The sequence below is a fragment of the Seriola dumerili genome, unplaced genomic scaffold, assembly GCF_002260705.1.
Source record: "Seriola dumerili isolate Sdu_G_001 unplaced genomic scaffold, Sdu_1.0 BDQW01000331.1, whole genome shotgun sequence".
In the NCBI taxonomy this organism is placed as follows: Eukaryota; Metazoa; Chordata; class Actinopteri; order Carangiformes; family Carangidae; genus Seriola; species Seriola dumerili.
The window spans coordinates 11622790-11636103 of NW_019174586.1; the positions used below are offsets into that span (position 1 = coordinate 11622790).

At 42.1% G+C, this 13314-nt stretch overlaps 1 protein-coding gene across 1 annotated transcript in view; it reads left to right on the forward strand.

The window, feature by feature from the left end:
• Nucleotides 1-13314, forward strand: part of limch1 (LIM and calponin homology domains 1) — a 90179-nt gene that overhangs the window by 62424 nt on the left and 14441 nt on the right. Inside the window, exons 8-12 of the mRNA XM_022759969.1 lie at nucleotides 3496-3754; nucleotides 7789-8169; nucleotides 9511-9546; nucleotides 11820-11946; nucleotides 12354-12511. Coding sequence (XP_022615690.1) covers nucleotides 3496-3754; nucleotides 7789-8169; nucleotides 9511-9546; nucleotides 11820-11946; nucleotides 12354-12511 — 961 coding nt within the window. The remainder of the gene's footprint in view (nucleotides 1-3495; nucleotides 3755-7788; nucleotides 8170-9510; nucleotides 9547-11819; nucleotides 11947-12353; nucleotides 12512-13314) is intronic.

Consider the following 13314-nt stretch of genomic DNA (forward strand, 5'->3'; position numbering starts at 1 on the left):
AGGGGACATGGAAAAGAGTTTAATTCAATATCTGAAAGAAATTCAATATCGGCGACGTTCTTTTGTTTGGACCGGGTTTGTAGGTGGTTACAGTTCTGATAAATGAGGCACTTTGTGCTTCTGGTGCTGACATGATGTAATTGAGATGTTTAGTAGAACGTATAGCTCTGAGGTCGAGTTCAGGTTTTTCTAAAGCTCATATCTGACATACGCTATCTGCTCGAGGACATAACTCATATCAAACATCAGTATGTTTAAAAAAAGACACACATACATCTAATAATAGTGAACACATCTAAGTTCTGTGTCTCTAAGTGATAAATTAACTGACCCTGTTCCACTTTGTAACCGTTTGTTAGCAGATTTAGCCTACCGCTCAAAAGTTATATTTTTGATTTCACACAGTAAACCACAGCATCATTTTTTAGCTCCCAGTAAATTTAATTCAACAGAGCAACATTTCCATCCACCGGAGATGATCATCGTCGGGCGTTAGTCGTGGATTTTGTCAGCTGAAACGACAGCTCATGCTAGCAGATGTTATCAGTTGTAGCCAGGTTGCTAATTAACACAAAAAAGTCAACATCCTCCTACGTTGGATCATCCGTGTAGCAGCTGTCTGCAGCATTGTGTTTTGCAGAGCAGCTATAGTTAGCCCTAGTATTGCAAATAAAATGTAGCATTAATTAAAATGTTAATTCCAACATAACCCCGTTTGGATGCTTATTATAGACACAATATAACAGCAGTGGTTAGATTTATGCTTTAAACAGTGTTTTTTCCTTAGTACAGGAGAACAGGCTTTAAGGATGAGGGTTAAACAATCTGTGTGGCAAACGTGACATTATCTCAGGTGTCTAAAGTTGCTCAAATCCAATAGCTAAAGAGCCGCTAACGTTAACTAGCGATCTGATGTTGTAGCATCGTGGATTGGCTTCCACTCAGCTGAAGTTCCTGTCGTGAAGAAAGATTTTTCAACCTCCGGTTTATAGTTAGTTAATGATGTGGCCCTTTGCTATGGAGTGCTAGGTCACTACTCTAGATAGTACGCTAGTTAGCCGGGGCATGCTAACATTTGCAGCTTACATAATAACGCACAGACATGCTGTGAAGTCCATCACTTAAAATTTTGCTCTTGCATGTTTGATTCTGGAAAGATTCAAAAGCCCTCCAACCTGTTCAGATACACAGTGTTGCTCTGACAGCCCCATGCACACATGCACAGTTACCATTATTAAGCATTACAGTGAACTTGTAGCAGTCGTGTCGCTGACACTTAGTCTTATAGTCCAGATCAGTATTTCAGAATGTGACTCCTGCAGACTTTTGCTCTTCACCCTGATTAGGAAACGGCACATCTGTGTGACACGTTCAGATTTTCTTGCTTTCTCATCATTTATTTCGCTTTAATGCCGTTAGAAATTTAGCGGGAATCACTGTCACTCGTCATTTGTCTTTCCCGATCCAGGTTTTCAGTTACAGTAGAACATATTGAACCGGACTCCGCGGCTTTTACTTCTCCTGTAGCACGTTGATGATTATTGATGTGAATAAGACTCTGTGGAGCTCTGGTACAGTGTGGCACTGACCCACGATAAACGTTCCCTGAAGCGTCAGTGTTACCATATGTGCAGAGACGACATCACCCCTGTAAAGACATATGTTGTTCCTTAAAGATGGATAGACTTGGATGGTAGAGTCGCTCATGGTTCCAATTGATGGGTTAAGAGTCATAATTGAACCATTCATTGTTGGAAGTGCAGATACCTCAAGGCCTCTTTTTGGACCCCGATCTGTCAATCTTTTAGACCACATTAAAAAAAAAAAAAGAAGGAAGTCTATTCATAGAAAGAGGTTGAAGAAGTGACGTTTGTTTCCACTGATAGCTGCGGTCGCTTCCACATGTATCTGTTCAGAACCAAAGGGGGGGGGTAGGGGGGGTTTCATCTGGTTGAAATTGAGGGGTTTATACTTGGAAAATATATACATTGAGTCATAAATTCAAGGGTCATAGATTGAGTACACATGCACCCGAAGGGAGGGGAACTCCAGTAGCACATGTGCTGAACATCTTGGAGAGGAATTTTTGGGAGACCTTGGGTAAAGCGAGGCTGCAGGTATCCGTTTTCATCTGTTTGAATCTGGAGTAGAATTAGCAACAAAAAAAAAGGAGGTGGGGGGGGCTAACTCAAGGTGGAAATGACTGGTATGTTAATGGTAGATCACTGGAATCGTAAACATGTGACTTCCGCAGTGAGCCTGATCTTCTCTCTTGTGTACGTGCTCTCATGGATCAGATCCTGCAGAGGAATTTAAGACGCAGAGCGGGGGAAAGTCCTTGAGCGATGCACTTCTGCAAAGCCAGGTGTTGCCGCTCACATTAAAAGCACCGATTCACACAGACACGGTGGCATCCTAAGTGAATTCTTCCGAAAACTGTAGGCTAGAATTTAGTCGGCACGAGCTGCACAATGCAAATTTTTCTGATGATTTATGATACTTGCTTTGTTTCATAAAAACAGGCCGTCAACCTGCTCGAGGTTGATTTATGTTCAGCCACTGGAATGCACAGCATATAATGTTTTATAGGTCGGTATGAGGTAACAGCTTGGGGATGGATTCTGTAGATTTTAGGCGATACTATATTTTAGAGATAAGAAATCTGAGGTATCCACGAGACTCCTCAATCAGTTGTTTCTCTGCTCTGCTTATTTTTGGATTTATTCTGACTCTCTCTCTCTCTCTCTCTCTCTCTTTCCCATTTGATCTCAGTCTCTCTCTAACAATGACTCAGCAGCCCTGGGTGTTTCTTGCTCTCTGCTTAAAGTGGAATCACGGTCGTTTTTTAAAACAAATAATCATTCAGAAAGTAATAGAAACACTGTCGCCTTCACATGCTTCATCATAAATGCAGACGTTGAATCACAGTATAGCTTATCTGCATTTAAGTGGGAAAATATATTAAGTATATAGAATTGCAAAGTGATTTGATGTCTAATAAATCTTTGTTACAGTTTGAATCTGTTATGAATCTGCTGATTATTCCTAATGCTGCATCTTCTTGAGTTAAGGAGTTTTCCAATAATCACAGATTGATCTTCGTAGCATCGAGCTACTGGAAATCAATGCTCAGGCGGCAGTGGCTCCTATTAAGTTGCACTGCCTCCTTGATATTTTTAAAAGTAATTTCACGTATATTGAATAAGCCTTCAGTCAGTGACCCTTATCATGGCATAGAGAAATGAAACCTCTGTCTAACTGGAATTAGTTCATCCTTCAGTGCATCCCTGAGTAATGAAAAGAAGCTCTTACTTGTCACTGTCTCTTGAATAATAATAATATTGTTTTTAAAAAATGGCTGCTGTACTTTTCTAAAGAGAGCTTATTGTGTTGTAGTTCAGCCTGTGTTTTGAAGTACACCTGCAAACCTGAACCTGAAAGCTCCACAACACCGTTAACGAACTCCTTCATTCCCCCATCTCCTCCTCTGAACAGGCCGTGGCAGCGACTCAGAGTCCGACGGTCCCCCCCACAGGAAGATGCCAGACATCCGTAAGGATGACATGTTGGCGCGGCGGACGTCCGTCAGCGAGCCGCGAACTGCCATGCCCTTTAACCAGTACCTCCCCAACAAGAGCAACCAGAGTGGATATCTACCCACGCCGCTCCGCAAAAAGAAAGGCGACAAAGAGGAGGGAGGACGCAAGAGCTGGAGTACTGCCACGTCACCTATAGGTGGAGACAGACCTTTCAGGTGAGTGTGACCGTAACAAGAAACTTAAAAATGGCAGAGTGAAGCTTTTGTGGGTTACTTTGGTTATTCAGTCAGACGAACTGTTTATACAGTTTATGTGCTAATGCTGCTAACTTAGAGAGAAGATGATTGAATGTTGTCCTGTGCAACTGAGCTCTACACTACAGTTTTATTACAGTGAAAATATGTGAATGCTTAGAGAATAACAAAGACACACTTCACCACCGGGTTTTTCATAGGCTTGAATATAAGATTTAAAATGTTTCTAATTGCTTTAGAGCAAATATTCCATCTTAGAACAAAACCTGCTCTCCGACATGTGTTTGTTGTCACATATTTCACATTTGATAACCGAGTGAGTCGAGCGACTAGCTTAACGAGCAGTACAGGTTTTCACAACCATGAACTTGTTTCAGCCTGATGTTGAATTGCTGCGGAAAAAAAACCTTTAAAATTCAAGCTTGTTATAAAACTTTCCTGGCAGAGAAAATCCACATTTCTGCCTGTAACTATACAGTATGTTATGATGTCGTCTCCATCCTGCATGTTTTATGTTTGAATTAGCAAGAGAAGTTCAAGATAGACGGGAAATGAGCATGACAATACCGAACAGAACGATTATATCATATGTTGTTTATTATTCACTGTTGTAATTCCTAGCAACATCCTCACGGATTGATTTGATTTTGTGTTTTGTTTTTTTGTTTTTTGTTTTTTTGAGAATTTTGCAAGAGTAAGTGTCACTTGTGTCAAGTTGCAGATGTGTGGAGAGAAACCTTTCAGCTGCTGATTATTTTTCTCTGTCCAGCATTGTACAGATGGGAGCGGCTGATGGAGGCCAGATGTGCGTTTCTCATATGCTCGGACTCTGATTTTGAAGCAAAAGTGTGAAATATGCTACATGGACAAAAAAAAAAAATGAGGCAGATTAAAGGCTGAAGGTTTTATTGACATTTATTAGTCTGGCGCGTCAACGTGTGAGCGCTCTGGGATGATGAATTAAGCTTTTCATTGTCTGTGGATCTCACTGTAGGAGTTGAGTAGATCACACGATGTGCTTTGATCAGATGTTGTGTTAGTGGTGTGAGGGAGTGTTAGGAGTATATAATCTATTGAGGGACAGCAGCAGGAGATTGAATATATTAATTATCTGCAGTGCGATCGGTCTTAAAAGTTCCTGAAAGTAGGTGGACGTACGGTAGGGGAGTGTGTACTGTAAGTGTGTTGCGTCTGTGTGTGCTGCCAATCTGTCATTTCCCCTGTTGTTAAATTCATCTCATCATGTTATGCTACATCAAATCATCACATGTTTTAATTGATTTTGCATTTATTGTTTTCCTTTTTTTTTTTCTCCTCCTCCATCTCCTTCCTTCACTTCATCTTTGTGTCTTTATTTCGTTTTCCCCCCTTTTATCTTCCTTTTCCCTCTCATGTGAACCCGTTCATCCGTCACCACATTTGTGTGTTTTCAAACATCTTGTGATTATCCTCATGTCACTGTTACTAATGCATTGTTGCTGCAATGCAATCACATCTTCCTTCCCCGTGCACTTTGTGTGTGTGTGTGTGTGTGTGCGCGCGTGTGTGTGTGTGTGTGAATGGGTGACGTAACAGTCCAAATGAGATCCCTAGCTTAGACGCCCCAAGTCCATCCCCCACCCCGCCCCTTGAACCCCAGACACAGATTCAGCAGGAGCATCAGAGTGTTGAGGAGGAGGAGGAGGAGGAGGAGGAGGAGGAGGAGGAGGGGGAGGAGACTGCATCCAGACCTTGCATTGAGACCCACTCAGCGAGCATGAGGAGGAGCAGTGAGCCTCTGCCCTGTAGCCTCCCCCCGCCCCATGCAGAGTCCCCCACGGAGACTGTAACTCACCTGACGGTCACCTCTGAGCAAAGGTCTTCACCTTAATTCATGTTTTTTTTTTTCTCTGTACCTGAAGTCATCGGCCCAGTTCCCTTGTTCTACTGAGCTTTTTATAATCATGTCTCATTCGTAGTTCCTGTAAATCTGCCCAAATCTAAAAGCTGATCCTAGAGTCTTGTAGAATTTTAAATTACCAGTTTATGTTTTTCTAATGAGAAATAGTTGATAATGTTTTTGAATTTTTGCTTGTTGCTTCCGAAGGGGAAAGTAAATCAATTTTACACATCAAGAAGTTCTACTTAATAAGTGAAAAATAAGCCTTTTGTGGCTCCAGAGTGATGCAGTGCTGTGTCTAATGATGATGTCACATGAGGCAAAAGAGTCTGAGAATAAAAAAAATAAATCTGGGATTGTCCAGTTAGAAAGACGTGAGCTAAGTACATCTCTTTAGCTGCTCCTCTTCTCTGCTTGAGGCTAATGGTTTGAGGCTACATTAGCTGCTAACACACCCGATGCTCCAAGAAAACTGTTGGTGTTGAAGTTGCATTGTGGGTAATGTAGGCACCAGGTTTTGACAAGGAAGAAAAAGACGAAATCTGTGGTTCCGCTGCATCACTGCCTCTCAGACTCCGGCTTGCACGTCTGTCCCAAAACAAATGTTCCCATCAGGGAGGATAATCCACTGACTTCAGTGTGAACAGTTTTCATCACGACTGTTTCTGTGGTAGAAAATAGCAGGTCTTTTCCATCCGGCCGCTTCGCTCTTTTGGGCGCTGCCGTTACCTGATCATCGTTTCCACTGCCGCTTTTATCCCGAGTGAGTGAACAGTGAGTTAGCAAGAGGAACGCGAGGTCTTTACCCAGCAGGCCTGACGCAGTGCCGCACATTTTACAGGCGCTGTCAGGTAACAAGGTGAGGATTATGAGCTGTCAAGACACAATGCTGTCGTATATTTTACAGCTCAGAAGTCCAGCGTTAGACAAAAAATGTCAGTTTTGTTATTTCACAATCCTGCCTTATCCTGTGTTATTTCCTCGTCAAGCCAGACGCTTCATTCACAGGCCTGTTTGAGGAGTTATTACAGTCACACCCCCAGTTTCCAGCATTTTCTGGCACCGATGTTACAGCATTGATTGGATTGTCAGCGTTTCAAGGGAGTGAAAAGAATCCTTGGTAGAAATCAGACTTGTGTGTGTTGCTGCGTTCCAAGGAAGAAGGGGGATTTCTATGTTTATAAGGGCTTTGATAGGAGCTTCTTTAGTAACAGCTTGCATTTTTCCAGAGGAAAAACAGAGGCAGGAGTTTGTGTGTTTTAGTGTTGCCACCTCTACACACCGACATATCTGTGTTTTGAGCTGTATCGGGAAAGTTGTTGTTGTAACATCCTTTTCGTGAGCAAAACATGCTGAGATGTTTGTTTCAGTTTGTTTGGATGGAAGAGTGGAGCTCGCATCCAGCTCTGCGGTGGTTTGTGTATTAGCTGTTAACTGTGTTTCTTATCTTGAGGAGAAATGCCAGCAGTCGTCTTAACATTTGGAAAGGAAAATATTGCTCATTAGTTCAACCAGAGATTTGGCTGAGTAGAAGAAAAATATCTACAATTATGTATTTTTGAAATGATAAAAATCTAAATCAAGAAATAGAACAAGCAGGATCCAAGAAAGCATAATTGATAGCCCTCCAGTAACCTTTTAATTTGCACTTGACCTTTCCTGCAAAACTAGTGGTGGAAAAAAAACTGCGTCCACACACACATAAACACACTCACACTCACACTGGCAGGGAACATGAACATGCGACCCACCCTCAGGATGTAAGGAAATGAGGCCTTCTTCCTTCCCTGACCCTGAGCAGGCTGGGACTGAGGCCGGCAGCTGGCCAGTCTCTCTCTCCCCACCGCGCACTCTGGGAATTTACAGTCCAATAATAAGCCTCCCAGAAAGTAGCTGTTCATCACAGGGTGACAAACAACAGTGCATTTTGCTTTGCCTCGGATCTGTTTTCACATCCAGTCTGCTATGAATGGATCTGTGACCATGTTGTGTTATTTTCTCAGATTTACTGTCTTCAAAAAATAAAGTTCAGTAGGCTCGCCGAGAGGAATGCTGTCTGATGATGTAGGATGATAACCAGGCGGCAGTACGTTTTAGTTTGCTTTGCTCTCTGCAGTACTCCAGCTCGCTCGTGCTCAGAGGAACTCTTCCACCATTCGACGCCTCTAGCAGGAAACGCCACGGCAGCCTCAGCGGTTGCATCGGCTCCCGCCAACGCGGCCGGGAGACAACCACCTCCAGCAGAGCGGGAGGAGGCGGTCGCTGGTGCGCCGTTCGCGGCAGATGCGGAGCAGGAGGAGAAGCGGGCCCGTCGAACGCTGACCTCTCCTAAACGCATCGCCACCCAGAGTCCCTCCCATTTTCTTCCCGTGCCTGCTGCCATGGCAACCACTTCAAAAGAAACAGCCGGTACAGGCCGGCGAAAGGGCAGGGCACTGAGCGAAAGTGACGACCCGCAGGGAGGGACCTCCTGGTTGGACAGCGGTCTTCCAGCAACGTGAGCTCCGTCCAGCAACTACACCACATTTTAATGAACTACAACAATTCAACGTGTAACTAACGGGATCTACTTTTCCCATGATCCTTTTCAATACTTATCTCAGCATGTGACCTTGACCTCAGACAGTAATGGATGAATTAACTACCTAAAGATCGCACGAGATTTTTTAACATGAATGCAAATTGATAAAAAATCTTTTGTTAATGTACAGAGTGCATGGAAACTCTTTTTCTTTCAAATTTCTTCTTTTTTTGTTTTGTTTTGGTTTTGAGAAATTTGGAGGGAAAAAAAAAAAAGTTTGAGAACATGGATTAACTTTGCATGACCTGAGCTGGAAATCTTTGATCTCTTAAGGAGACCTGACAAGGGAACAACTCCTGCTGATGCTGAATTGAATTTGATCCAATTTGAACCAAAATATCACAAAAAAAACATTATGTACATATCTAAACATACATGAAGTCAATTGGTCCATCATTAAGCAATCACAAGTTCCCTGTATCACAACAAAATAAATAATGAAACTGGTAAACCGCAGTGTATCACAGGCAGACATCTCCCTACAAAGAAACATATGGCGGATTACTACAACGTACCATGTGGCAAATAGCCATCTTTGAAAGCAGTCTCTCTGCTTTTGATTTACAGAGTCTTCTCTTAATTTAGTCTCCTTTTTCTCTTGTGGCGAGCAGCCACAGGCCACAGTTACTCTCACACCCCTCCAACATCACAGAGGCGGCTCCATAAAAAAAAATAAAAAGAGAAGTGTGTGAAGACCTTTGTGGTTAAGGCCAAACCTACAAGTGGCGGTCACAGACAGAAAGAGAGAAAGAGCCACGGCCTTGATGTTGCTCTCGTGCTGTCTAATAAGAGATGCATGTGCTTACTTTTAATACGTTTAATAATATGCTAAGGTCAATGCTGTGTGCATCTGTTGTACGGCAGCAGAGCGTTGTGTTTGCAGTGCTGCAGTAAATTTGTCTTCTGTTGTCCTCTGGCTGTGTTTTTGGATGAGACTGCCCCCTTGTGCCTGGTTTGAGGTTTATCATGAAACCCAGGAGCTGACAAATACATCTGTGCATCCACACAAACCCCCAAGACACACTCGTTTATCTAAAACACTGTTAATCAACCCTACCTGGTGCGTAATCTGTATTTAAACTGTCATAACTGCCTCACGATCACAACACACAAATGTTAACCCACTAGCTACAAAGCAAATATCCCATCTCTGTGTTTTAATATTCACGAGTGGATGATGAGTTTCTCTCTTGAATGTACCTGTGTTCATTTGTGATTGTGCTCTCTCTCTCTCTCCATGCTCTCTGCCCTCTGTAGATTCAGCCACACAGATAGTGTGTCAGATGACTCACAGTAAGTTGTCTTTTGAAGCACTCAGAGGCTCAGCTGCCTGGCACCACGCTGCTCCGCACTACACAACAAACCGCACTCAATAAGTCATTTATTCATTCACTGACTGTTCAAATTGGATTTTCTTTTTTATTTATGCAAGTGGAGAAAAAGCTGCCAAACGGTTGAAGTCATTTAAAGAACTTCACATACTGACGTTGTTTAAGGTTTAAAGGTTTAGCCATTATTAAGCCAGTTTATAATATCTTTATGTTGAGAATTTCTTAATAGCAGAATAATTACAAGAGTGTTTCATACATTTGCCAACCTAAAAAAAAAAAAACTTTAACCTTTTACCCTCTCATATGATACTGAAATCTTCTTTTGAATGTCAATAATTGATACTCGTATTTGTGTTTTAGACGTAGCAGCTCCAGCACAAATCATCTTCAGGCAAAAGTGTTGAGTTGTATGAGATAAATTCATTCATAAAAATGATCCATATTAATTCTACAGTAATTTATGCAGATTTCATAGAGCTGTAGGTCAAAGTAAATACAGTCATCACTACATTTGTTACAACATGATCTCTTCAAAAAGTTTTCTTTACATGGACAATAAAAATGTCTCCCAATTAAGCAGATTTTTCCTACTTGCATCTCTCAGGAAAAATATAAAATAACAAGTTTAATTTGGTGCTTTAGCAGTATCAACAGTGCCCCCCCTTCACAAAACACGAAACACCATGAAAATATGTTTTCTGTAAATTCGGTGGACATGCTTTTTTGACTTTTTGGCTGGCAACAATCCATCACTCAGAGGACTTAGTAAACTACGCTGCTCTGACGTCACCTCAGTGCTTCTGCCAGCTGCATGTCTCATGTAACACAATCATCTTCTCATCCATTCTCACCTCTTTACCTTATGAAACACACATGACCATGAAACCATCATGGTGATCTCCTCTGCTGCTACAAGCTGATGCAAAAAAAAAAAAAAAAAAAAAGGTGCAGCTTTTCCTGAAGCCGGAGAGAGGATTCACGACCAGGAGATGACTCGAATGCAAGGATATCAATCAGGTTTTTAGTATTGTATCGGCACATGCACTTCAGAGTGTACAAATTACACCTGCAACTTCACGACTGCACAAAACTTTTTACAATGAAATACGATGTCAGTCATCTCCCAGGTTGAAAACACTCTCCTGCTACAAGTGTCTTTGGTCCACGCAGTGACCAGCAGGCTCCATAAAACATCTGACTGTGAAAACTGTAATTGTAAGTTTGTCTTTAAACATGAGCAGTTATTACACTCATGACTTTATGAGCAGGGGAATTGTTTCAACGAGAATAAAACGGCTTAACTCTGTGATGAATCCAGCTGCATGCTCCTAACAGTGAGGCTGCGCTTTCCCGTCTGTGTTTGTAGAATCTGAAAAGACGGATGCTTTAACATTACTGACCGAAACAAAAGATCAGTGTGAACCTTCTGTAACCAGCTTTTTGCCTGAATGAATAATAGACCGGTCGCCGCATCTCACGCGCTCGCATCGAAATGTTTACTAAAAGCTTCACAACAGTTACCTGCAGCTGATGTTTTCAAAAGGCCGACATGTTTTATCTGATGCATTTTCCTGTTGAAGCAATTGTTGGAATGTGACATGAAACAAAATGTGATCGTTTCAAAAGGAACAAACTAAAGGAGGAATAACTCGGAGGGAGAAATGCTGTTTGATGTGGTCGGAGGGGAAGACGGGCGGGATGTTGTGTTGGTTCTGAAATCTTAGTCATGCCTCTTGGGTGATAAGAGGTCATCTTTGAAGACGCACAGTTTTTTATTCATCTTATAAAGTCACATTTTATCTTGTCTCTTTTCCTTATGATGGACTGCTACAAAATACTTTTGTGAATGATGTGTTGTGTTTGATACTCTTGGATATAAATGTGGATTTTGAGTGGAGTGTCACCTCTAGGGAGGATTATTTTTATCAGTGTTTTGTTGACATGAACTAACCTGTTTAACCACTGCTGAGTCTTGGAAAAGGTTGGGGTGACAGTGTGACTGTATGAAGCAGAGGCCAACATACAAACACACTGCACTGAACTTGCAGTTTTGATTGACTGATTATGAATGACTAGCAGCAGCAGCAGCGATATGAAGACATAAGAAACTAAAAAACCTAACTTGACTAATTCACTTTTAAAAATAAACATCATGTTTTTCATCATCCATATTCTTTGCCTCTCTCTCTCTCTCTCTCTCCCTCCCTCCCTCCCTCCCTCCCTCTCTCTCTCCAGGAGTGTGAGTATGATCGACATGCGTGGAGAAGAGGATACCATCTTGCAGCCCCACAGTCAGGTGCGTCATGAACTGATGCACAATCAGTACAACAGGATGAAGGAAGAGGAGGATCACTGGCAGGACGTGAGTGTCTCACATTTGTCCGACTTTACACCACTCTTCTTTTTTCTTTTGCCTCCGTTTGCATTTGTTTATTTTGGACTAAGATGTTTTTTTTTGTTTGTTTTTTTCTCATATATTTTTTGCTGGAGTGAGTTTTTTAAATCCCATGAGGTTTGTGTCTGATCTGCACAGTTTGTATTTCTTGTCTCCACTGTGTGAGGAGCTGATCAGTTATATGCTGTGGTTTTCAGCGCCTGCAGGCCGAAGCACTAACTCCAGTAATATCTTCCTCTGCCCCAGTTAAACCACTTAAATCAGTTTTTCTAGGGCCCCAGCAGCGCTCCAGGTCTCACGTCGCTGCTCAACCAAACCCTCTTGCTTTGCTTCATTTGGAACTGACACACTTGAAATCTGCTTGTGCCTGTCAGGACCTGGCCCGATGGAAAAATCGAAGGAGGAGTATTTCCCAGGATCTGATCAAGAAGGAGGAGGAGAGGAAGATGATGGAGCGGCTGATGTCGGGAGACACCTGCCCCTCCCACAGGAGGAGAAGCATCAAGACGTACAGAGAGATAGTGGAGGACAAGTATGTGAAACGCACAGTAACAGTGTTTGTCATAAGTTGTATTCCACTAAAAAGCCAGACGTGCATGTGCAGAACTAGACTCATTAGAGTCGAGGAAAAGGAGGTCTCACTCCTGTTAGCAGGCACGAAGGTGACAGCGACTCCTCCTGGAGCTCGGTTAAGTAGGTCTCCCACAGAGAAACAGGAGAAGACAGAGAATATCTACATGAGTAATAGTAGAAGTATAAATAATAGATCTGTTCTTGTGATGGGTAAGTGCGTAATGTTTTTTTACTGGTTGATTTTATGATGATATCTTGTGACTTCTTGGTAATATTGCGCTGCGCTTCTCACTTGGCTGGTGAATCAGTTCGTCTCTTTGGATTTAATGGCTGCCGTCGAAAAGTCAAAATAATCTCCTCTCCTTTTCCTCGACCTCGACGCAAAACGTCATGAGGGGAAGGAGAATTCATAAGGGAACCACGATCACTTCTTCTTTTTTAAACCAACTTTATTTATAACACGGACGATTTGCAGGCTACTGCTTTCCTCACCACAGACAAAAACAAACACGATCGATATGTTGAAATAAGATAACATGAAAGAAATAGACACAGTTGAGCCGTTACAATAATAATTCAACTGAGTAACAGGCCAGGATGAATTATATTTAGGCATAAATAGGCCATATATAGTTTTATATCCTTTTATATACATTTGTTAAGTAGAGAAAATATTTTTTTTAGTGCAGTGAGTTATTTCCATAAGTTTTGGCACGTGTCACAAACGTATAGGAGCTCTGTTGTTTCTACATTTATGTGGGT